The 27432-nt window shown below is 34.4% G+C and overlaps 1 protein-coding gene across 4 annotated transcripts in view; it reads right to left on the bottom strand.

Annotated features, from left to right (window-relative positions):
- CPNE8 (copine 8) overlaps positions 1-27432 on the bottom strand; it is a 258415-nt gene that overhangs the window by 10127 nt on the left and 220856 nt on the right. For 2 of the 4 annotated variants that reach the window (XM_016923660.4, XM_001168902.7), the window contains exons 16-19: positions 22996-23123; positions 14921-15023; positions 13187-13244; positions 8201-8274 (exon numbers count right to left, since the gene is read on the bottom strand). In XM_016923660.4, coding sequence (XP_016779149.1) covers positions 8201-8274; positions 13187-13244; positions 14921-15023; positions 22996-23123 — 363 coding nt within the window. Of the gene's footprint in view, positions 1-8200; positions 8275-13186; positions 13245-14920; positions 15024-17058; positions 17196-22995; positions 23124-27432 lie in introns of those variants that run through there. The other 2 variants (XM_016923658.4, XM_016923659.3) reach the window with 2 other exon arrangements.

Raw genomic sequence — 27432 nt, 5'->3', positions numbered from 1 at the left:
ACACAAAAATAAAAACCTCATGTTCATGGATTGGAATAATTAATATTGTTAAAATGACCATACTACCCAAAGCAATCTACAGATTTAAAGTAATACTTGTCAAAATACCAAGACATTCTTTACAGAAATAGAAAAACACAATCCTAAAATTTGTTTGGAGCCACATAAGACTCCAAATAGCCAAAGCAATTCTGAGCCACAAGAAGAAAGCTGAAGGTATCACATTACCTGACTTCAAAATATATTACATAGCCATAGAAACCAAAACAGGAAGGCACTGGCATAAAAACAGACACATAGACCAATGGAACAGAATAGAGAACCCAGAAATAAATTCACATATTTACAGCCAACTGATTTTTGACAAATGCATCAAGAACATACACTGGGGAAAGAACACCCTTTTCATTAAATGGTGCTGGGATAACTGGATATCCATATGCAGAAGAATGAAACTACACCCTTATCTATCACCATAAAAAAAATCAACTCAAGATGGGTTAAAGACTTAAATGTAAGACCCTAAACTATGAAACTACTAGAAAGAAACCACAGGGGAAATGCATCAGGACATGAGTAGGCAAAAATTGTATGAATAAGGCCTCCAAACTTAGGCAACAAAAGTAAAACTAGACAAATGCTATTATATTAAGCTAAAATCTTCTCAACAGCAAAGGAAGTAATCAAGAGAGTGAAGAGACAAGCTTTTATTCATCTAATAAGGGATTAATATCCAGAATATACAATGAATTCAAACAATAGCAAAACAAAAAACAAAAACAAAAAACAAAAAACAAAAACAAACCAAAAACACCCCAAAAAGAATCTGATTTTAAAATGGACAAGTGACCTAAATAGATATTTCTCAAAAGAAGGCACACAAATGGCCAAAAATAAATGAGAAAATGCTGAAAAATCACTATTTATCAGGGAAATGCAAATCAAAACCACAATGAGATATCATCTCATCCCAGTTAGAATGGCTATTACCAAAAAGTCAAATATTGATAAGGATGCAGAGAAAAGGGAACTCATACATTGTTGGTGGGAATGTAAGTTATTACAACCATTATGGAAAAGAGAACTACCATATGCTTCAGCAATCCCACTACTGGGTATTTATCCAAATGAAAGGAAATCAGTATGTCAAATAAATAGCTGCATTGCCATGTTTATTGCAGCATTATTCACAATAGCCAGGATATGACATTGACCTAAGTCCATTCATTAACAGAGGAATGGATAAGGAAAGTGTAGCATATGTACACAATGAAATACTATTTTGCCATAAAAAATGAAATTCTGTCACTTGTGGCAGCATGGATGAGCCCGGAGGACACTATGTTAACTGAAATAAGCCAGGCACAGAAAAATAAATACCACATGTTCTCCCTCATATGTGTAAGCTAAAAAAGTTGATCTCATAGAAATAGAGAGTAGAATAGTGGTTACTATAGGCTGGGAAGGATAGGTGGGGAAAGAGGGGTAAGGAGACTGTGGTTAATGGATACAAAATTACGGCTAGATAGGAGGAATAAATTCTGTTGTTCTCTAGCACTGTAGGGTTACCGTAGTTAATGATTATTTATTGAATATTTTTGAATAGCTAGAAGACAGAATTTTGAATGTCCCCAACACAAAAAAATAAATGTCTGAGATATGGGTATGCTATCCCTGATAGAATAATTATCCATTGCATACATGTAATGAAATATCACACTGTACCCTATAAATATGTATAATGTCAATAATAAAATAAAAAGGATAATTACAGAATACCTATTTCATTGTTTTGTATTAAATAAGTTAAAACTTAAAGTGCTTAAACAGTAACAGTTCAATTTGTAATATGTATTATATATGAAAGCCATCATTATCATAATTACTATTTCTATTCATTAACTTACACATTTATATAGTCAATATAAAGCAATTTGTTAATAGTTTTCAATTTATATTCATATCAAACATTAAATATAAGGAAGATTATTATTAATTTTATCTCTTTCAAATTTGAGTACAGTATCAGTTATACAGTAATTCCTGGACTTTTCAAATTTTAAAACACTGTTGTTTCACCTTTTCAGCAAGTCCTACAGGATACGCGGATGTTTTTTAATTGAGGTAAACTGAATTTCACTTTTAAGAACTGTATGACACTGTGGAACATAAAAACTAAGGCTCATAATCATCACTGTTCTTATAATACACACAGTTCTACTCTTCTTTAAAACATGTTTATAAATAATAGGTAAAAAAGAAATCATCAATTTCAACCTAGGATGGGAGTATACATCACATTTAGCTTAGGTTTGTTAGGTGAGCAGAGTCTGATATTCCATTTGGACATTAGGGGGCACTGCCCACAGGTTGAGAACCACTGTCATAGGAAGTCACTGTTATCAAACAGGAGTATCCTTCATCCCACACTTAATATTTGGAGTAGGATTAAAAAAAAGTCACTAGCATAAACTAAACCTTTTCCAAAGGAACATTTATTTCTTCAGTCATGTCACAAGGTGTTACTTTATAAATGAGAAAAAAGACAAGTGACTTCAGAAATTTCCTTTACCTCTTATTTCAAATCTTAAAATTTTCATGACAAAATTGCCCTCTTTCTTAGAAGATTGCTCATATCCTTTTATATTTACAGGTTTCCACTCAACTTCTTAGGCCACTCAGTTTATTACCTCTATTAGTCTCTCATTTCTGATCCCTGTACCTGAGAACCTTTTGTCCAAAATAATTCCCACACATTTGTGAATGCATGTTGACCACATGGTAATTTGGACCCTTATAATATTCAGTTTAGAAGAATAAATCAATTTTTACTTTGCATTAATTTATCACATTCATGTAAAGAATACCAATAAATGCATTTTATTCTATAGGAAGTATGGTATACTTGTTACTCTACATCTTTTTTCAGCACCCACAAGTGTAGGGAAAATGTTCCACATGACTGCTCTAGCTGCTTGCTTTGCCTATTCGTAAAAATAAGTTTGAATTCATTTGGGCAAATGGGCTTTTAGTTGCTGCTCTGCTCAGTTTTGCTTTATTGTTCCTACTGTGCAGAGCTCCATTAGTGATTTTCAAGTCTAAGCCCTCAAGGTTATTATTCTCCTTTTAATGGAAAATATGATTTAAATATAATTTTTCAGGAAATGATAAGCTGGCCAGCAGCTACATGCAGCCAGGGGGAATGGCACTGCCTTATACACAATGGCCAATCCACAGCATAAACAAACAAATAGAAAGCCTTTACGTATATTGACTTATGACAAGGTAGTAAGCTTTATTTGTGATTAAGTCTCATTGCCTCAATATTTAATTTCATATCACTATAGTATAAACAGTAAGCAGGATGGTTATTATTCTAAAACTTAAGTAACTTATTTTCTTATGTTAGGGCACAGCTACTATGAAATAATGACCAAAAAAATGCCTTCCTACTGGACTGCACCAATGTACTGTACTGATAATAACGCATTTATTGAGCAACTGGTAGTTGGGAGGTCTTCTGCTAGGCGATTTAGTACAATATGTCATTTAATATTCAAAAATATCTTATATACTTTTAATGCACATAAGAGGAAACTGAAACTTAGTTTAATTAACTTATCCAGGATCAGCTCTGAGTATGTCAGAATCACTACTTGAACTCAAATGGATCTGACTTGAATTGATTAGCCACTTCAGTAATACAAAAAGGGTAATAGATCTTAATAATTTTCTTTATAATTTTGTCTTTTAGGACAGTGTGTTATAATAGGAGTAACACAGGTTTTAGAACCAGAACACTCTTGGAAATCTGGATCTACCAACTTATGACCTAAATAACTTTCCAAAAGTTGTTTAACTTTTGATCTGGGGCTGGCTTCAGTTTTCTTATCTGTAAATAACTATGAGACAAACAATGACCAGTATTTTTAGGAAGATATAAAGTAATATGGGGACAAAGTGAAAATTCATCCAGGTGCGGCGAGTGAGGTCTTTGGAGAGGGCTGTGTGACAGGCTACACGTTGAGAAATTTGAAAGTATAGGATTTCGATCAGCACAGATGAGGAGGAAGAGTATTCCAGGTAAAATGACAAGTGAAAGTAAAAGCAAGAACCATGGAAATGTATGATGTGAAGTTAGTTTATTAAGATAAAGTACAGTGTGTTTGTCTGTTTCTGTGTGTATTTAGCTAAAGAAGAGCTTGAAGTCAGGTCACGGAGAATCTTAAATGCCATGTTTAGGTGTTAGAATCAAAATTATACAGAATACATGTTAAGAATCTTAGAATCAGACATTTTAGGATTAAATCCTGGTCCACTTCTCATTAGCTGGGTGACTGTGGACAAGAGGAATTGAGCTAGCTTCATGTCCTTTTTTGTAAAATGCAATAATCAAAGTACCTGTCACATAAAGTTAATTAAGGACTGAGTGATTTAATTCTATAGCTCTTAGCCTGCCTAGCACATGAAACACTTAATAAAGGGTTAAATATCATTATACAAAAAGGAAGGTATTTAATATTTACTATACTAATAAAACCCCATCTACTACCCCCAATATTCTGCTGAACCTCAGCTACATACTATTATTTGCCACCTTAGGGCTTTCTTTGTCCACTTGAGAATCTGGAATTTCAATTGTGTTGTGTGTATAAACTGGATTCGCTTCAAGCAGTGAGAAATGGAAAGCAGAGAAAAGGTAAGACAGCCTAAATAGACCCTATTATCTGATAATATTTTAGAGAATTGGTTTACAATATTTTCTGACCAGGGGAAGATTGAAAATATCCTGCATGTACACTTGCACCCCCACTATTCTAAATATTCAAGAGTGTTTCTCTCCTTTAAAATAATTCGCTTTAAAAACTTTTTAGTGACTGGTAGAACCTGGAAAACTCTGATGGTAGAAGGTTTAGCCTTATTCAAGGTGAGAGAGGAGGTGCCAATTCTTTTACACAATGTGAATGTAAATGATCAATGTGATATGTAAAGTACTGACCACCATGTAGAAACTTCTCTATGAAAGTAGAAATGAGTACATCAAATCTCTAACTCAATGCAGGAATGTAAGTCAAGATGCCACTGTCATTCAGGGTGCTACTAATTTCCTAGGGACATTTTAATTTCTTCTTCAGTAAATGTTAAGACCTCACTACTCTTCAGTTCAACTTTACATGGCAGAATCCCTTGAGTGTTCACCTGTATCCCCAGGTGTGTTCAAAATCTTTGGAGTCCCAATGTTACTTTATGGTGATAGGCTGCTCTCAAGGATTCTGACTTTTTTTTTTTTTTCATTTTTGAGACGGAGTTTCGCTCTTGTTGTCCAGGCTGGAGTGCAATGGTATGATCTCGGCTCACCGCAATCTCCACCTCCTGGGCTCAAGCAATTCTCTTGCCTCCGCCTCCTGAGTAGCTGAGATTACAGGCGCCCGCCACCACACGCAGGTAATTTTTTGTATTTTTAGTAGAGACGGGGTTTCACTATGTTGGCCAGGCGGGTCTTGAACTCTTGACCTCAGGCGATCCTCCCGCCCCAGCCTCCCAAAGTGCTGGGATTACAGGCGTGAGCCACTGTGCCCAGTTGGATTCTGACTTTCAAGAAGCAAAAACTTATATAATTATACTAGTATATACCTATGCTATTGGTAAGTAACAAAGTATTTTATGTCTGTTACTTCCTCTGAGACTCACAACATCATGGGAGGGGCAAAGATGAAAGAATTTGGAGTCTACAGATAATGAAACAAAGATAGAGAAATTTTTTTACTTGTTCAAGACCAGAGTGACTAAATAATTATAGTTTCATAGATCATTGGTGTCCTATCTCAATATTCTGTTCAATGTAGTATATCTATTGATTGATTAGTTTCGTGATCAAGGACAATTTTTATTCATGCAAATATGTTGTCACAAACATAACCTATTGGTCTTCTGAAAGGAAACCTTAATGATGTGAGTAATCTTAGCTATTTCCTAATGAAGAAAGTAATACCAAGCTTCTCTTAAGCATCATTTAAATAGAACTATGAGATATGAGGTTGCCTCTGCTAACTTGGTAAAAATGCATTAGAACAGCAACATAACATTCTAAAGACTTCAAATTCATACTTCCATGCAGTAATTCGATTTTTTGGAAACTGAACAAATATTCTAGAGAGCTTTTAAATAAAGTGTAATTACTTAGACCTATAATTATGCTGATGAGGTTAAGGTGAATAATCATGTGTCTAATTATGAAAAAAACACATAATGGGCCGGGCACGGTGGCTCATGCCTATAATCCCAGCACTTTGGGAGGCCGAGGCGGGCGGATCACAAGGTCAGGAGATCGAGACCATTCTGGCTAACACAGTGAAACCCCATCTCTACTAAAAAAATACAAAAAAAAATTAGCCGGGCATGGTGGCAGGCACCTGTAGTCCCAGCTACACGAGAGGCTGAGGCAGGAGAATGACGTTAACCCAGGAGATGGAGCTTGCAGTGAGCCGAGATCACACCACTGCACTCCAGCCTGGGCAACAGAGCGAGACTCTGCCTCAAAAAAAAAAAATAATAATAATAACACACACACGCATAATGAGCTTCTTAAGCAAATGACCATATCACCAGGTTCTTTTTCCCAGCTGCTGTTAACCTAATCATTTATGTGAGTGTGATTTTTACTGTATCAAGTACTTTAGGTTGAAAAGCTTACATCATATTCAATTATCTTTTTAAAAAAACTATTTTACAGAAGTTTTTATTTTAAAATTTAATTTTGCTGACTAATGAAGAATAATTATTTTTGATCTTTATCAGTGTTACTCTTTATATTATCATACTAACAGATTATATTATTACTTCCTCAAATTATTTCAAGTATTATTTGTTGTTCTTTTGTCTAAGAGTTCTATTTCAGGAATATATTTTATATGCATTATCTCACTTAATCTTCACAATTCTATTTATCCCCCAAAACACTGAAATCTATAAAGCTTATCCAAGTTATCATAGTGGAAAAGTCAGAATTTGAACCAAATTCTGTATGATCCCTGATAGAGCAGGAGCACAGTCATCTTGGGCAAACACGGCCACTTTAAGTTCCAGCTCCCTTTCTAGCCTCATGTATTTTAAGGAAATTACTTCTCTTCTAACTACAAGCAGCCACAAAGAGCAGACAGTAAAACACAGATAAGACAGCTTGAGCACAGAGGGAGGTGGGAGGGTAAGTCTCTTAGGCAACTGCCAAACTTTACCCTTATACAAGGGGCCCAGTAAAACAGTGGGCCTTGGTAAGCATATTCCTTTCCCTTCATGTGCACTAAGATAGGGAAGCTAAAAGCAGACTCGGGGGATATGCCTGCAGTTGCAGAAAGATGTATGGGAACAGACACACAACTCTCCCTCCCAGGTAAGCACAACAAAGAGACACAGAAGCAGTACAAGCTCTCCCACTCAGAATCCTTAAAAACTCTTGGTCTGTAAGAGAGTGCAGTTTCTGATCTAATTCAGTCAAAAGTCCCTCCCAGGTTTGAAAACCTGTTGACTGTCGAGCCGCCCTTTGTGTTTCTCTCCTCTTTCTTTAATTCTTACAATCACAAATTATTTTCTATTAATGACTGTATTATGGGTGAATATATATGTTACTATTTAGGAAATAATATTAAAGTTCATTGTTTGCTCCCTTAAAATTTTGATACCATGTGCTTAAATGGTACTGAGACCTTCTTCCTTTTCCTATCCAAAAAGATATACTTCACAGCTTTTTTTCTGACATCCTAAAAATATGGAAATTTTATGCAACCATTTAGTTGAATTAACACCTTGCTTTCAATTATACTTTGAACTACATTTAATTACTGGTTGTTTATATTCACTTCCAGAGTAATACACTTTACTTAAGTATTTTTCTTAATTCTAGCCTTTTCTATATGTAGATGTAATTTTTTAATATATGACATATTTTAGGATCTATTTCTCTATTTTTTCTAACCATAATGTATAAGGGAAGCATGAAAATACATACAAAGTTTTTGGTATATTTTTACTAAATTTATTCACTCTGAGTATCTACCCAATTAAAATATATTTAGTTTTTGTTGAGACTAACAAATAGAAAAGCATCATTAAAAAGTCTGTTATATTTCTAGCTTCTAATTTTGTTAAAGATCCCAATGATATTTTCTAGCAATAGTAAAGTAGGAAAAGGTTTATTTCTTACCTGCACAATGTCTCTTTCAGCATATTTTCCTCTAGAGGAGACTCTTACATCATCTCCATCCAATTCGACCATTGCTTTAAGAGAAAATATGATCACTTATTCAGTACATTTTAGCCAAATACTAAAACAATGTGGACAATAAGGAAATCAAGATGTATGAAGTAGCAAAATGTGCTATGAAAAGACAGAAAGCATGTTGATCCCTTCATGTCTTCATTCATTTCTCACACAAAACTTGATTAAGTGTGCATTTTACAGACAAAGAAAGTGAACCAAGATCTTTTGTGACTCTTTGAAAGGTGAGCAGAGCCAGTCTCTGGGTCTATCTCTTTGAGGACTCTGTGAAACTGTCTCTGGGTCTATCTCTCCATTCTACCAGTTCTAAACTTCGGGTTATATGGTTGCATGACTGATTGAGCAAGTGATGTTAATCCATCAAATTTTAATTTTTCTTTCTAATTTAAGAAGCTTGGCCTTAATCATCACAGAATTTTCAATTACAAGTTGAACTTTATTTTCATTGAAACTACGGCAAAGCCATACACATACACACACACACATGCATACACACACACTGCCTGATTTTTACTTTACAAATAGATTTAAAAACAGAGGCATTTTCTCTGCTCTTATACTGATTGGATAAAGTATGATTTTTCTGAAGTACAATTTTTTTGTTGATTAAGAAATAATTTTGACATTTCCTAGATCAGCTGGTATTTGGAAATGCTGGGATATAATGGGACAGCTGGTGACACAGTAATGCAGTGCTGCAATTAAGAACATTTTCTAGGGTTTATTAAGTTTTCAGTGAGAATTCTCTAAATAATTAATTACATGAGGAATGCTAATTTGTGCTTAAAGTATAATTCTATTACTGATAATTCATTTTGTATACACATGACATTCACCAGACTCCAAAGAGCCGCTTACAGTTATAATTTTGGCCTCATCACCCATCTCCCCGGCCCCAATACTGCTCAGTCAGCATACAATCCTCACTTCTTTACTCTTTTCTTCAGTGCTTAGATAATGCATTTGGGTTGAAAACATTGTTTTCAATTTTACCTTTCTACACATGTTCATGAGTCAATGCTTGGGCTGAAATGCTGCTAGTATACATAATTAACAGAGAGCTACTGTTCAATAATTTGTCAAGGTGTACAATATATATCATAATTATGTAAAATCTGTATATTACCAATAATAAGATAATTGTCCCAATGCAGAAGACATTTTTTAATCTCCCTTACTTCTTGGATATGTAAATATAACTCATTATGTTCAAATACTTTCAGTAAATAATACTTTTTATATCTAAATTTGCTTTTACAATTTTCACATTACTTTGGGACATAAATATGCACCAATGGTAACACTCAGTGGTCACGAACACTTCTCCATTATTCTCTAATATGTTAATAATTTACAACAATTACCCTATACACATGCTAAAATGGGAAACAAGAATTAGATGATAATCTAGGTCTCACTTTCCACAGTCTTCTACAATCCCCATCGGTCTTTGTGTTTCATTCCAATTAATGAAGAAAAGGACAGTCATTTAGGCAATACTGTATTAGCATGAAGTCCTATAAAATATCTCCCACTTTTCAGCATGTCTGGTTTAAAACACTGTAGACAGCAAGAAGTGGAGGCTGTGCTTTTGAGAGCAAGAAGAGAGATGGTGTGTAAGTGGTGGAGGGGTCAGGTCTACTCTTCAGGTGTGCAGACCATCTGGTCCTCAAGCAGGTGGAGATTATGAACCCCAGTCTTCCACCATTACCTCTTCCTGGAAAGGTGTATGAGACAGATCTGCATTTCTTTCTAGCCATGGGAGACACAATGAAGTTAGAAGCCCTTTTATTTATCCCCTTCGTCTAACTCGAATCAAAGCAGATAGCCAGATGCTGCTTTAATTTGACTTTTTGGCTGCCTTTTAAGTATAAAGAAATCTTGCTTTGAGAAATCTTTCTTTATAATAAAGGTTCTTTTTTAGTACTGAAAAAGAGTCACTGGGGAAATTTATGTAGATAGTTTTAAAATGGTCTTATCAAAATACAGAGTTAAATTTAAATAATCTAATAGTCTATTCTTATTTCCTGTACCTTCAAAGGACAGATGGCAACATATTGTATTTCTTGCCCATGCAAACAATGTCTTTCAGGTTAAAAAATGTGTAGATGTTGGCTTTATGTGGTTAGCTGATGAAATCTGTGATATGGTTTGGCTCTGTGTCCCCACCCAAATCTCATCTAAAATTGTAATTCCCATGTGTTGAGGGAGGGACCTGTAATCCCCACATGTAGAGGGAGGGAAGTGACTGGATTATGGGGGTGGTTCCCCCATGCTGTTCTCGTGATAGTGAGTGAATTCTCACAAGATCTTATGGTTTTATAAATGGCCCTCTTTCCTGCCCTCTCACATTCTCTCTCTCTCTCCTGCCACCATGTAGGATGTGACTGTTTCCCCTTCCACCATGATTCTAAGTTTTCTGAGGCCTTCCCAGCCATGTGGAACTGTGAGTCAATTAGACCTCTTTCCTTTATAAATTACCCAGTCTCATTTCTTTATAGCAGTGTGAAAACAGACTAATACAATTTGCCAGTTGGATTTAGGTCAGTCAGTTCATATGTGTGATATATACACTTACTCTAGAGTAGATTTGGAAGTGTCATGAGAGGCTCCTCTGATAGAAGAGCAACAATTTGACTAGTCAGAGATTTTTCTATATTAAACATGAGTTTAATATAGAAATTTTTTTTAAGCCATGAAGAGATGTGTTTTGAAAGGAAAAAAGGAAAAATATTTTAGAGAAGCACCTGTTGTCGCCTAGCAGAATAATCTACTTTTCTAGTACTGGGCCCAGAAGTTTTTCTATCCCATTAGAACTTCCATCATGGTGAAAACAGAAACCAGGTGTTACAGGAGCCTAATTCCCTGTTCCCATGTTTCCAGAGGAAAATTTCACTCTAACTTCTGGGAAGGCAACTTCCCTTTTCATCTACAATCTTCATTTACCTTTCTGCATGGAAAGAGGAATAGGATTACTAAGATTAGGAGAAATAACTGAGCTTGAATCACTCTCATTTGGAGCAGCACTATCCTGAGGATAAGTATAATTTCTCCCAGTGGCATGCTTAATAGGCAAAACTCCACCTCTATAAGGAGAAGTCCTGGAGATAAGAATGAGATAATTTAATTTTGGAGGGAAAAAGTAATGGGAATGTGATTGTCCACAGGTTAACCCAAGTTCTCAAATTCTGCATTGCTAGTAATGAAGCTGATAGAGTGATCAGAATGATTCTTGCATATATTTTTTTCCAGTTAGTTCAGGACCTCACAGAGAGAAATGATGAATTATCATACCTTAAAACCCTAACAAATTTGCTGGGAACTAAAGAAACGAAGAAAATAAATAGCTGTGGCTATTGGATAAGGGCAGTAGCAAAACGGCTGTGCCTGCTGCTCTGTATAGAAATGTATTACCAGAAATATATGCCAGGAAGGGTCAGTGGCTTTGCATTTATGAATCAGGTGTGGGAGCTCTCAAAGAAAAATAACTGATTGAGGTTTACCATCTCTGAGGTCATATGCCTAAAGGTGGACTTCCATAGGAGTCTGAGAGACCTGAGATATACCCATGAAAGATACATCCTTCAAAGGCAAAAGCAAATAGTAGCCAAAGAAGAAAGCATGAGTTATTTTAGCCTACCAATTGGTGAAGTTTGTGAATCACAGTCTATCACTAGTTAATGCAGATTATCAAGTGTGTAAAGCATGGAGAGGAAAGATGTCTTAGCCTTCCTGTCTCCAGAGAGGTGTCTGAAATTCATGCCCGAAGTACAACTCAAGTAGATGCTAATAGAGATAGAGAAAATAACAGGAGAAGTAGTGTCAGTGAGGGATAAATGACTTGCTTTTGAAACTGTAAGATTATCATGCTAGAAAGGATGACCAGCCAAGATTAGAATTTAGGGATTCCAGGGTCAGCAATACAACTTGCCTGTGGTGCTTTACCTGAGACTGACAGCTCTTTATTATTCTCATGCAGGAGGGACTGGTGGTTAAATAAGAATCACCCCAGTGATAATTACAATCTAGTTAGCCACCTATGTGCTTAAGTTAACCAGTAACTTACAAAGATTGTGTCAAACATTCTAAAACCATTCTCATTTCCAAAGCCTCAAGCTAAATAAGCTGCCATTGTTAATATGAAACACCTGAACCGGGTGAATATTATGTGGCTGTGTACTTGCTGTCTAGCACAAAGTTCTCTTAAAGGAATTTATCAGATGACTAGGAACATTTACCCAGATCACTCGTTACACAAACATTTGTCTCTTAATGAGCATTTGAACAAGCCTTGAGCCTGAATGAAAAACTACCCAGTATGCCAATTTAGCATAATTATATAAAGTCTCATTAAATTTCAGCTGGTCAGCTCCATTTTCATTTTACTTTTCTCTTTCATATGACACAACTTCTTTATTTATAAGGCTAATGTCTATCAACTAGCTAGAGCCCGAAAACCCATTAAATTAGCATATTATGCTTATGTTAACATTTCTTTTCACAACCTAATGATTTATTAATTTAGCACTCATCCTTAAAGGGTTTTAGTGAACACAGAGTGTGTTTTGCCTTGGGAACAAAAACTCAATTTATCACTCTGTCAGTCTTAGGAGATATTATTTTGAGGTACAAACTATCTCTAATGAAATAGAAAGCTACATGTTGAAATAATCTATAAACTAGAGAGATAATATCCTAGTCAAAAGACAGGATCTTTTAATTGGCACACCTGAATAGACATCATCATGAGCTATCTATGTATATGTCTAATTATGGACACATGAACATTATATACAAACCCAAATACACAGTCACATCCTTCTAAAGAGACAAGAATGGCAGAAACCCAAAAGCATGTTACATTAGATTAAATGAATTCCCAAGGAATATTATTGAAATTTTACTACTCACCATCAAATTCTGCTGGTCCAACACCTACTATAATTATTGACATTGGAAGTTTTGAGGCCTTCAAAGAGAATATACAATTAGGTTTCAATTAAGAAATTGAGTTCTTAAGAAAATAATTAAAGGCCAGGCATGATATCTCACTCTTGAAATCCCAGCACTGTGGGAGGCCAAAGAAGGAGGATTGCTTGAGGCCAGGAGTTTGAGACCAGCCTGGGCAACATAGTGAGACCCCATCTACACCAAAAAATAATTAGCCAGGTGTGGTGGTGTGTGCCTGAAGTCCTAGCTACTTGGGAGTCTGAGGTGGAGGGATCACCTGGGCCTAGGAATTTGAGGCTGCAGTGAGCTATGATCGTGCCACTGCACTCCAGCCTGGGCAACAGGGTGAGACCCTGTCTAAAAAAAAAAATAATAAAAAAGAAAAAATAATAATTAAGAAGCAAATATAACCAGAGTTTTATTTAATATTTTTTCACAGATGTTCATTAAAATAATTTGTGAGCATATTCAAAATTGTTAATACAGAATAATATACTTGATTCCATTCTTATCCTTTCCAAACTCTCTGCACACATTAATCCAGTGGGACATTCTTCGGAAATGAGCAGCCCTGGGTAAGATCAAATAGAAGGTAAGGAGCATCTACTTCCACTTTCTACTCTCAGACAAAACCTTTCTAAGCTGACTTTGGGTATCTTTTTCCTCTTTTCATGTTCTTTCTCCTCCAAAAATATTTCAGTTGCTAAAGGGGGAAAGTGGTAACAGATTCATAAAATAGTAGTAGTACCATAATCTACCTCATTTATACCCAAGGTTAGAAAAAGCAATTTTCACAGTAAATGAGTGAATACAAATGATCATTACAGAAAGTTAGTACTGTTATGCACTAAATATCCTTGAGATTTTGAGGGAGACTAAATATTTCATGTTATAACATGTTTTTTCCATATAATATATCACATATCATCACTTAAATAATTTAATAGTAAGAATGTGAGATTGATCCAGCAATAGATAGATGGAACACTAGAGCAACCACATCTTTCACTATGAAGGTCACTGAAATATGACTGATTATTCCTCAGGGCATCATGTCTTCTTAGTTAAACCTAAATTACCAAGTCCATATTTTAAAGTGCATATTAATGCAACTCATTCCTGCAGCCTATATTTATCAAATGTCTACTTCATGCCAAACATTGCTAAACCCAGAGACTTTACAAATTACCATCTAGTAAACATAGATTTTATAGATTAGTAAACAATCAAATAACCCTAAGAAAACAAACATACAATTAGGAATTATAATGAGCAGGATGGTTTTTTAATCAATCAGTCACTATCCACTTCTACAGAAATAGCAATTAGCTATCATAGTTCTCCTCTAACTGCAATGTAAATGTTAAGAAATAACCAGTATAAATCACAAGATTGTACACAAATACATCAAACTAATAGAGGTTAACACACCAATGCCTGTGAAAATTATGCTATTATCTTTTTTTTTCTTTAGGCAAAAATTTTTTTTAACTAAAATAATTCATATCCCTTAGCTTGATCCCCCTGGATCAGTGGTACAGATGTATATGAGTTGTCTGGATAAGGTTAAGGATGCAATCTGCTGCAAAGGTGTGGTGATTTTATTTTATTGTTAACTAAAATAGACTCTAGTTTCTCTCTAAGTAGCACCATGTTGTCATGTAGCCAGCCCAATACGGAGTGACCCCCACTTACATTAACTATGGACTCCTTAGTCTGGGCCATATCTGAGATAACACCATCTGTAACAATCAGAAGCACAAAATACTGGGAGCCGTCCTTTACAGAAGAAGCATATCTGAAAGGCAACGAAAAGGTAAGGAAAGTAAAACAGTTTTCTATATGTGATGGTTGGTAAATACAATTTGGAATAGTTAACAAACATTTTAATCTCAATAAAATATTTGAACATGTTAGAGGTATATCTTATGCAAACTTTCAAATACACAATTATCTGAAATAACACACTAGAACAATTGCAATGTTAGTGCATGCTGGCACACAGAAATATCTAGTTGCCTAAAAGTTCATTTACTAATACAAAGTGTGCTAGATGAGTGACTATTTAGTACAAAGGAATGGACATAGCTTTTGGAAATAGACTTATCCTGACTAAGCAACACATTATGTAAGTGATCTTCAGTAAATTACCTAAGCTATGTGAAAGTTATTTTCTTAGCTTTAAAATTGAGACAATAACACTTACATATTTATATTCCTGCATGAATTAATAAAGAATTGCATGTATGGTACTCAATATAAGCATTGAATAATGATAGCAATAATCATAAGTGCTTTTGGTTTTTGAACTACATAGAGGTAATGGTTGCAACATTACAAATTTACTAAATGTCATTGAATGGTATACCTTTAAATGGTGAATTTTATTATGAAAATTTCACCTCAATAAAATTACACAATAGAAGAAATATTTTTGACACATCCACAGTCAAGTCTTAATATATGTTAAATCTATGAAAGATGAGACGGAGAGTTATTTCAAAGCACAAAATTATGTATATGATAACATATCAAATAATACTCAGTAATTTAGAGGGGAATTTTATGAATATGTTACATTTCATTACATTTCTCTTTTCCTCTAGTTTTCTACATTCTAGATATCTAGATTATATTCTCAATAGAGATAATTTTTACGATTTGTGCACCTGGCTGGTATGCAATTCATGTCCAGTGCTAAGTAAGCATTGTGGTTCTCTTAGGAGATAGGATAGTAAAGAAGACCTTGATCTGTATTTCTAAAAGTTATCAAGTAAAAATTCCCTTACAACCTGAAGGATTAATGAAAATTCCTTTACAATCTTAAGGAGCCCAATGAATCCCATTTGAACAAGTTGGTGACAAACAAATAGTATAAAACATATGTCAGGGCACAACTTATTTCTTAAGTAGCAGAATTTAAAAACATATAAAGAAGAAAAATACTTACAACTTTCCCCATGGACTATAGAAAATAAGATTTGTCCATGCTACTAATAAAATACTGGTAATTTTAAAGATTGTTAAAGTAAATATAGTAAGTGGCATGCTCAATCACACCCTGTAAGCAGGATGTTGAACAGGTTCCACAATGTACTATAGAATTAAAAATATCCCCATAATACTGAACAATTGATCCTGGACATTAAAGAATATGTATTAATTTAGTAGTAACACAACCAGTGGAAAACAATCCAAAGTGGTTATAAACCTATTCTCCTATCCCATGTTTAACTTTTTTTGTTTTAAAGAAAAGAAGTCTAACAATTTCCCCCAGGATCTCAATTTTTAATTTTTAAATATCCATTATTTTTTAAGAAAGCATTTCTTAATATGATTCAGAAAGATAGGGTTTTACATTTCATGAGAATAATGAAAGACTCTAAATAGTAGTGAAAACCTTCTTAAGTACAACAGTATAGCTTTTATGCTTTTCTTACCAAATGGTACTCTTAAAATGTAAAATATCTACCAGATTAAAAAACAATACAGACAGCTGACTACTATGCAGTCATATAAAATACTACTTCCAGTGGCTTAACTGATTTTCTTTGGATACACCAGAATGTATACCTAAGAAAAGGAGAAGAATATATTCACACTGTAAGAGAGTTATAGATACAGCCTAAAGCAGATCATAGTAAACTTGGAATTTCGCTGAAGTTTGTTTTATCTTAAAAATTCATAGAAATTTTACACTTTATGATAAATATATGCTTGTATTAATATTTTATATCTCTTCACTTAAAAACCATTAAAGCTGTAGAAAGTTGCATGAGTTTATTGTGTGACTGTCACTACTGCTAGGCATATGTAATTTGAAAATCAATTACATTTTACTTTTAAGTGCTGTCCAATCCATTTTAGTCTTTATCACCTTCGGCACCACAAATTAATCTTTTAAAACCAGTTGTTGCTTCTTTGGCACTTGTTCTACATGTTGGCACATTGTTGCACTTTGCAAGTAAATCTAAATTTCAAACAAAATCAATGTTGTATTACCATTTATTCTATTTAGCCTTTTATTTTAAAGTACTATCATTTCTTCTCATTTTGTTATTATTTTAAAAATATTATATATTTAAGATAAAATAATTCACATGCTACAGAAATGGATGAAGTAAAAATTATAAGCTGGCCACACCTCAATACTTTTTCTAGGAGGTGACACTGATATATAGACTCACAGATTCAAATTATATTTTAAAGGTATTAGAGAAGCTTGCTTTTTAAAAGAACTTGATGGGGAATCCTTTTATAAATTGCATAATTAAGTCTTATTACTAAAAGCCAGCTGTCTTTTTTGAAATATAGCCTATCTATAATTTATATCTTAATATTACTATGATATATCTGAAAGAGAGGTTAACTTTGTCAGGGCAGTACAATTCAAACACATTTCTTTTGCATTTCTTTGAAAGAAGTTTCTGGGATTATTTCTATAAAAGTTCATATCTGGTTGGCTCAGATTCATGGAATATTCTTTCAGCTTATTATTAGTTCACAAGAATAGAGAGGGCAAGAATATAAGATAAGAAACTGACTTAGGGATGTTTTATTTAAGTAGTTCAATTATGATTTGCACAATGGATTAAAACTTCTTAACAATGAATAAAGGAATACATTAAAATATTTCAACACAAAGTAGCAGAGCAAATTTTATGTTACTAAGTGTCACCCCAAACTACTTTTGACTGGGCAATGAAGTGATCACTGTATCCACATAGATAGGTAGCTTTGTTGCATTTTCTTTTCTTTTGTGTTGCATTTTCTTTTGTGTGACTTTACCTCTGCAGCAGAGATAAAAAGGCTTAAAGATGTAAGGCATCAAAACATAGTGATTTTGAGTCAGATTATTCCAGTTTGAATTTTAGCTCTACCACAAATGATCACTCTATGTATCTATTTTATCATCAGCAAAATGGAAATGACACTACTGTCACCTCTTAGAGTTGTTGTGAAGATGAATAGATAATCCATATTATAGCACTGAACATGTTGTTAGAGATAGATCATGGGCTCCATAAGAATAGTTTTTATTTTATTATTGATTGTACAGGTTGAATAAATAAAGCATAATACATTATTTAATTTGAAAATTAGTTATAAGAATTCCAAAATAAAAAGTTATTTCCTAAAAAATGAAAATTCATTTTGGATAGTTATCTGGATTTTAGAAGGTTCTCAATATCAGAAAAAAGCAGAAAAAATTACAAATAGCCAAAAGATAGAAACTGATAGATCCCCCTTAAAATTGAAATGTGACAGCCTCAAAACAAGTAACTCATTAGGCACAGGAAACAAAAGACTAATAGGAAATAATGAATATATTTAAATCGAGTGAAGAAATTTTCATAATAGTCTGAAAAGATACTTGAAATTTTCATTAGTATATTAATTTATTTTTGAAATATTAAGCTGGTATAATATACCAACAAATTAAATTTATTTCAAATTACTTAAAATTATTGATGAAGAATTCTAGATGAATAGAAATTTTTTTTAAATGATAAGAACAGGAATGTAAAGATGGTTTACACTATATACAAGAGGAAACAGATTAATCAGGGGATGCTTAAAACTCCATTTTATTCAATCTGCATTCCACAAAAACCATTATTTTTCATATATTTTTCTTTCTATTGTGATTAATAAGATTTAAACATAGTATTTTAGACATTAGACATAGTATTAAGTTCATATCTGCAAGAACCTAAAATTATTTCTCAGAATTTAAATTTGTTGTCAATTTACAACATAATGGCAATATATTTCTTTGTTTTAGTAGGTAGGATGATGATGCTTATGTGTCAACTAGACTATAAATCCCACTTATTTAATCAAAGATTATAGATATGGTTAACATCTACCATCAAATGACTTTAAGTAAAGGAGCTTCATCCAATTAGTTGAAGGCTTTAAGAGCAAAAACTGGTTTCCCAGAAAAAAAGGAATACTCACGTAAGGCTGCAGTATGAAATCCTACCTGAGTTTCCAATCTACCAACCTGTCCTACAAATTACATTCTTGCTATCCCTTACAACTGCATGAGCCAATTCCTTAAAATATATCTCTATATTTTATCTATGTCCATGTCTATATGTCTCCTATTGGTTCTGTTCTCTGGAGAACCCTGACTGATACAGTAGGTGTTAATCACAATCACATTTCCATAGGTCATTAAGATTGGCTAAGCATTATCATTTAAAAGAGTATTTAGGCTGGGCCCAGTGGCTCATGCCAGTAATCCCAGCACTTTGGGAGGCTGAGGCGGGTGGATCACTTAAGCCAGGAGTTGGAGACCAGCCTGGCCAACAAGGCGAAACCCCGTCTCTTCTAAAAATACAAAAATTAGCCAAGTGTGGTGGCACATACCTGTATTCCCAGCTACTCGGGAGGCTGAGGCACAAGAATTGCTTGAACCTAGGAGGTGGAGGTTGCAATGAGCTGACATCGCATCACTACACTCCAGCCTGAGTGACAGAGAGACATTCTGTCTCAAAACCAAAAAGGTTCTTTAGTTTCCTATTATAACTTTGTTAATTAAAATGAACTTGGCCAGGCGTGGTGGCTTACGCCTATAATCCCAGCACTTTGGGAGGCCAATGCGGGCGGATCGCCTGAGGCCAAGAGTTTGTGACCAGACTGGCCAACATGGCGAAATCCAGTCTCTACTAAATATACAAAAATTAGCAAGGCATGGTGGTGGGTACCTATAATCCCAGCTACTTGGGAGGCTGAGGCAGGAGAATTGCTTGAACCTGGGAAGCAGAGGTTGCAGTGAGCCGAGATCATCCCACTGCACTCCAGCCTGGGCGACAGAGCAAACAAACAAAACCTCATGTGGTATTCAGATAATTTAATTAAACAAACAGGTACAGATATCTCAGTATATCCAAAATACTGTGGCTTTTATTTTTATATGTATATATGTGCATGTATATGAATGTCACAATGAATAATTCCTCCCTTCAATGTGGAAAAGATCTACATGTAACCACAGAGTAGTATCAAATTAGTAATAGACATATGCATGGAATGATATCATAGACCAGAAGAAGCAGAGATTCTCTGTGACTGAAGTGCAGTACATTTGAGAGAATGTGGAAATGAGGTTGGATGGGTGAGTGCTGGTTGAATACTGGATGTTCTTGAATGCCAAGCTAAACTGTCTGCACTTAAATTTATGACAAGGCATCAACAGATGTTGAGTAGGATTTTACATCATTTGAAATGCTGTTCCCCAGACAGCATTGGAAAAGGAGGACTGGAAAGGCAAGAAATCAGAAGCAGGGGCTGGAAAGCCTCAAAAAAAAAGCATATAAAACCTTCAAATTTTATAAATTTGATGCTTTGAGTCTTGTCTATTTTACAATATTGTTACCTCATTAATATTACCTAAAAAGTCAAACAGATCAGAGATACATAGATATGAATCCTAAAAATAAACATGTGCTTAAAATTGTTATTCTTAAAAAGAGTAAGCATTCTTTAAAATGCTTATAGAAAATGACAATAAATACTGAGCTTTTACCCACATAGAAAATATACTTAAGGAAAATAATATCAAGCCAATATAAAAAGTATGAATATATATTTGTTTTGACGTTGCTAAAAATAATTTTTAATGATAATATATTAACATATACAGAATTTGTTTTTTAGACATTTGTTGAATACTTACCTCCTACATAATGGGTATGATGCTAAGTACTGTTGATAAGCTTTTAAGAGTTATATAAAGCAAGAATTTTACATAAATGGAGGTCACACACACTATAACTATGGCGCTTCTCTTAATAGAGAAAAAAATAGTACCTCGTCTGCTTAGTTGTTAAACTTTTTGAATGATAATTTTGGGTCAGACAGAAATTGTCTGTCTCAATACAAGCTTAAAAATACAATTAAACATAAAATTCAAAGATGAAAGGATAAAAGCATTTCTTTTGTAGTCGTATACTAAGAAATGTATACATGGAACTTCCTATATTGTATTGGAAGGAAAAGATGACTCTTAAATAGCCATCTCTTACTGTTTTTCTTAATTTTCTCATGTAAAAAATAATAAAGAATTATTAGATCATAGTTTATTTTCAAGGAGTCTGAAAGCTTTCACTAGCAGGTGCTCCTATATTCAAGAACTTACAAAATGATAGATAAAACAAAAAATCGCAATAGAACACTGTGGAGCCTTTGATTTTAAATGTATATAGAAATGCACCTAGATATTTTATATCTATCACTTTAACTTTTACTATAAATATATACCAGGAAAAATTATGAAATTACTTGGTAAGCATTGATGAGCACATTTCTAATAACCAGCATGAGTTCATACAAAAGAAGTCTTGTCATTTTTCTCTTATCTTTTTATAAAAAAGTGATCTGCAGGGTAGTGTGGCCATCAATTATAATTTATCTTGCATTAGCATGGTATTATATTCTGCTTTATTTGACTGCCATCAATACATAGTGTATATGACATTACTTACATCGGCTAGTATAAGCTAGGATATGTTTTTCAGATTGCAAGTAATGACCCATTAATGGATTGTGAGATCAATTTTGGAGGCCAAGATTGTATTTTAAAAAGGAGAAATAGAAAAGAACAGGTGCCATAGAAATAAAGATAAAACAGGTAAGACTAAGTACCATTTCATGAGTAACTTTTTTGGGGGGTTGTGTATGTACAGGGTTAATATATATTAATAAAATTCATATTTTAGTGGAGATTGCAGATGATTTTGTCCGAAAAATTCAAGCCGAAGGGTCACACTCAGAGAAAAGTCATCAATGTATCACTGTCAACCTGAGTTGGAGTTCCACAGGGAAGTTGCACTGGGGTCAGCCCTGGGTGCAAGGGATATTTTAGCATTTTGTCCATGTCCCAGATAATGAAAAGTAGAGCACACTGAAGTTGCCGGTAATATTCATTAGGGAAGATGGTAAAGTACTAGAACCTTCAGAGAACTGGGGTTTCACATTGCCTTTGTACTTGATAAACTGACCAAAATACAGATTTTTTTTCAAGTTCTGGCTACATATTTGAAAGGATATGCAATTTCTAATTATCTCAAAATAAGTCAGGGTGTCATAGGATTTACATAGGCCAAACTTTCTAGGGATTTAAAAAGTGTTGTCTAATTCATTTATGTACTAATGAAAAAATGATAAGTATGTATAGATTTATTTTTAACATTTTAACATTTTCTTCAGAACATGTACTTGGAGTAATAAGCAATTATATTCTGATCTCAGTACTATGTACCATATACAGGTAGAGCTCTGGGAATTTATAAATTAGCTACTGTATTCATTTCAGAGAGATTAAAATAATGTGCCCTATATGTCGCTGACAGCTTCAAGTAGTCATCTAATAGAATTCAGTCTCTTACTACTTCTATGCTACTTATTACTATTATGGAATGTGATATTAGATAAGAATGATTTACACAGTTGGCATCACCATTGATCTTGTTATTTTCCTCATGGATGCCTTTTCCTAAGAAAACGTTTTCCTTAGTTGAACAAAGATAGTTCCTAACATAACCCAGCAAATGTTTCTTCACTTGAGATTTTAATGTACAGTTCTCAGCAAAGTATCATGATCGTTTGATAGAGACTCTTTCTAACATACATTTTTTCCCCACTTTCTTGGAGGTAAACTAGAAGAAAACCACTTTCATGTGTGGAGTCATGCTAGCAACAATGTTATGAGTTCACCATGTTCCAGTACATCAGAATAAGCACCTTGTCTACTCTCTACTTACCTGGCTACATGATTAATTACAGGAGCAAAGTTGGTGGGCCCATATAGTTGTACAGATTTCAGACTCCTGTAATAAGCCTCCATCACCCCCTCAATGCCATCACAGTAGGGGTTTTGAGGATTCCCATTCTGTAGAAATTTATAGGCAAAACAAAACAAAACAACAGTAAAAAAGTAAATCTCCGTGAAGATCAATTGAAAAAGATGAGAATAATACACGTTGACACTCATATTTTTTGAAGAACACTTATTCATAAATTTACAATAGCAAAACAATAATACATTAAGTGATCAACAATCGATTATGATATATTATGTAGATCATAACATGATATAATGTACAATCATTAAAAATCTATACTCTTAAAAAATGGCAGAAGAAAATTTTAAATAAGAAGCTGAACACCACAACAGCCTAAAATTAATAGTATCTTAATTTACACAGGTTTGGGTACATGTGGAGATAAACATATAGAAATCCTAAAAAGAAGAAAACCAACGTATTAATAGTGGCTACCTCTAGGTGGTTAGATAACTGATAACTTTACTTTCATCCTTTAACCTATTCTCTATTTTTCCAATTTTTCTGCAGTGAACATGTATTAAAATTAGAAAAAATAAACGCTATCAATTCAAACAATTTTACCTGACAGCAGAAAAAATGTAAAATATCTGCCACATGAACATTTTCAGGCCACAATTGATAACTCCAAGTAGAGAAGGAGTCAGAGGGAATATAATTTGGTGTGGGGAATATCAAGACAAGGCAAAAGGAAAGGAATAAAAAAAAAATCCAGGTCATTAAAGGGAAATGGAGCTTGTTGTTAAGAAGCTCTTATTCTGGGAACAGCGCCCAGAAAGGCAACTTTAACCCAAGGTCTTATTCTGGGGACAGGACCTGAGGCAACTTTAACCTGAACACCTAGGCTGGCTTTTTCACACCTTAAATGCTCTGTCATTATTAGGTTTAATTCTCCTAGTCCAAATTACACAAATAACACAAGACCATGTATTAGTTATCTATTGCTATGTAACAAATTACCCCCAAAGTTATACCCTCTGTATAGTGGCTTAAAGCAATGAACATTTATTATCTCACACATTTTTGAAGTCTCAGGAATCCAGAAGCAGCTCAGCAGGGTGGTTTCTGAGCAGGATCTCTCATGAGGTTGCAGTGAAGATGCCGACCTGGGCTGCAGTCATCTGAAAGCTTGACAGTGGACAGAAGGATCTATTTCCAAAAAGGCTCACTTACATGGCTGTTGGCAGGAGGCCAAATGGACTCTCCACAGGGCTGCTTGAGTGTTCTCATAAAATGGCAGCTAACTTTCCCCAGATTGAGTGATCCCAGAGAAAGAGCAAGGACAAAGCCCCAATGCCTTTTATGAGCCAGTCTCAGAAGTTACATATCATTACTCCTACTTTAATCCATTTGCTAGAAATGAGTTACTAAGTCTAGTTCACACTTGAGAAAAAGAAGATAGCCTCCACTTCAGGAAGGGGAATATCTAAAATTGTGTGTATATTTTTTTATGCACTAGTGATAGTAACTACATTTAAACAGAGTTAGGAATAATTTTAGCATACATGTTTTTACTTGAACAATCACAAGTAACCAGTAATCTATAACTAAAATTTATTGAATTCTATATACCAAGTTTTATACTAAAATATTTACATATATAACTTCCATAACTTTAAAAATGTAGGACTGCCATTAACCCCACTTTATAAAGAAACCAAGGCAATGAGAACTTTGATACTGTGTCTAAGGTCACACAACACGAAGAGGAGAGCTAAGATTTAAACCAGGCAGTCTAACTCCAGAGCTCAATTTCTTAAACACCATTATGCTACCAAATTACGAAATGCCAAGACTTTTTTTTCTTTTTTTTTTTGTGAGACGGACTCTTGCTCTGTTGCCCAGGCTGGAGTGTAATGGCCGGATCTCGGTTCACTGCAACCTCTGCCTTCTGGGTTCAAGTGCTTTGCCTGTCTCAGCCTCCCAAGTAGCTGGGATTACAGGCATGCACCACCAGACCCAGCTAATTTTTGTATTTTTAGTAAAGGCAGGGTTTTGCCATGTTGACCAGGCTGGTCTCGAACTCCTGACCTCAGGTGATCCACCCGCCTCGGCCTCCCAAAGTGCTGGGATTACAGGCGTGAGCCACTGCACCCGGCCAAAATGCAAAGCTTTCTACAAGGCTGGGGAGCTTAGGAAACGGGGCCAAATGTTACCAACTACTTCAATTTTATCATTCATGACAGAGGGATTTATACCCACTTTTTTTCTTTTAATTTTGTCTTTTCTTCAAACATTTTTATTAACCCTCATACATTTTTGAAAGTATAAAAATAAAAGCCTGCTTTACATTATAAAACTGGTTGCATGACTTGGCTGAAAATAGAATGTAAAAGATAAGTTTAATATTTAGCACAAAGCAGTTAGTGTTTTGATGTTAATCTGAGCCGACCTATTTAACATTCCTTTAAGATTTTATGGTGCTCTTTTCCCTTGATAAGGTATGAAGCTAATTAAAATTAAAACTCATTACTGATTTTGGGCATATAAAAATGTATTATAGATCTACCTTAAGGGAACAGTTACAAACTAGGGTAGTCCTGAGCTACTTTTATTTTTTAACATGTTGATTGGGGGTTTACGTTTTGATGAAACTGTATGTTATCACTATTTCTCTGGAATTGAAACTACAAGGTCACCATTTTTCTCTTCTTTGAGAATGGAAAGGTAATCATTAGATGTTCTATTCATCAACATGGAATGTTTAATGATTTATGAATTAGTCCTACCATAATAAGTTGCTCTAAGGTTTCCTCATATGTCTTAGACGATAAGAATACCTTATATAAAATTATGCCTTCTTTTTAGTATATGCTCTGGATTATATCAGGATTATTTAAAATATTTTATAGCTACTAAAATGAGATTTTCTTCTTAATAAGAAAGTTGTAATGAGTTATAAAAAGATTTTTAAGTCTGTTACTTGCACACATGTTTATAGTGGCACAATTTGCAATTGCAAAAATATGGAACCAGTCTAAATGCCCATCAACCAATAAGTGGATAAAGAAAATGTGGTGTGTGTGTGTGTGTGTGTGTGTGTGTGTATACTACAATTCTACTCAACCATAAAAAGGAATGGAATAATGGCATTCACGGCAACCTAGATGGAGTTGGAGACCATTATTCTAAGTGAAGTAACTCAGGAATAGAAAACCAAATATTGTCTGTTCTCACTTATAAGTGGGAGCTAAGCTATGAAGATGCAAAGGCATAAGAATGATATAATGGACTTGGAGACTGGCGGGGAAAGGTGGGAGGAGGGTGAAGGATAACTCAGTGACCACTGCTCAGGTGATGGGTGCATCAGAATCTCAGAAATCACCACTAAAGAACTTATCCATGTAATCAAAAAACACGTGTTCCCCCAAAACTAGTGAAATAAGTAAAAACATTTTAAATGTGTTTAAAAACTCATTTCTTGAAATAATTATGCAGGGAATCAGTTATTGCTTGTTAAAACAAATTAGAATAAGTCCAGTTGTGGTTCTGACACAAAAGTAAAACACAGGATTTTTTTAAAAATAAGCACATTTAATTTTGTTGTTTATTAATGAAGAGGGCAATGGATGCCTTATTTCATATTTCCCTCCTAATTGACAACCTTTCCATGTATAAAATAACACGTTAACTTGTAGAACACATAGAAAAGCATAAAGATCTGACTTTAAAATGATCAATAATCTCACCACTCAGACTTAAGTGGGGAGGAGTGCCCAGCTCTTACCCATTTTTCCTCCCGTTTAGCTCCCTCAGGGATTGTGCTGAGGGTGTGGATTCAGCTCCATGCAAGAAGCCTGTCATCTCTGTTGCTGCCTGCAGCCTGTGACAGTTTTCAGCAGGGCTAACAAGCTGACAAAATACTGAAAAGAAGCTCTTAGGGACTATTGCTCTACTCTGAAATGTGACTGTTGCTTACTGTGGGAAAAAGCTGAGAGAATTCTTCCTTTTATTCAATGAACAAACACCTATTGAGCTTCTGTTTTATATATAGTACAGTGTTAAAGACTCTTAGTTATTAAATTACTGGTGCCTACTTGGCAAAAAAATACATACACATAAATATTAAATTGCATACATTTGTATAAATGCCAAAATAAGTGAAAAGCATGCAAGTGCATTTAGGTATTTCCCAGGAGAAATCACTTGGACAGGTGTAGCGTTTCTCTATTGGTCCGCATGGAAGACGAAGGTAGAAATACCTCTACTAGAGCTCCGCACTATTGAGTTTTCAGTTATAAATCCAAAAGGAGTCATCAAGAATGATAATGAGAGGAGAGCAATGACTCATTCTTTTCATAACCATAAGTCTTGAAATGGTAATATTAGGAAATTCTTCCTTTCCTCTCCCATTCC

The sequence above is a fragment of the Pan troglodytes genome, chromosome 10 (assembly GCF_028858775.2).
Source record: "Pan troglodytes isolate AG18354 chromosome 10, NHGRI_mPanTro3-v2.0_pri, whole genome shotgun sequence".
Taxonomy (NCBI): Eukaryota; Metazoa; Chordata; class Mammalia; order Primates; family Hominidae; genus Pan; species Pan troglodytes.
The sequence above is the reverse complement of the archived record's forward strand: the minus strand, read 5'-3'. Positions and strand labels throughout refer to the sequence as shown.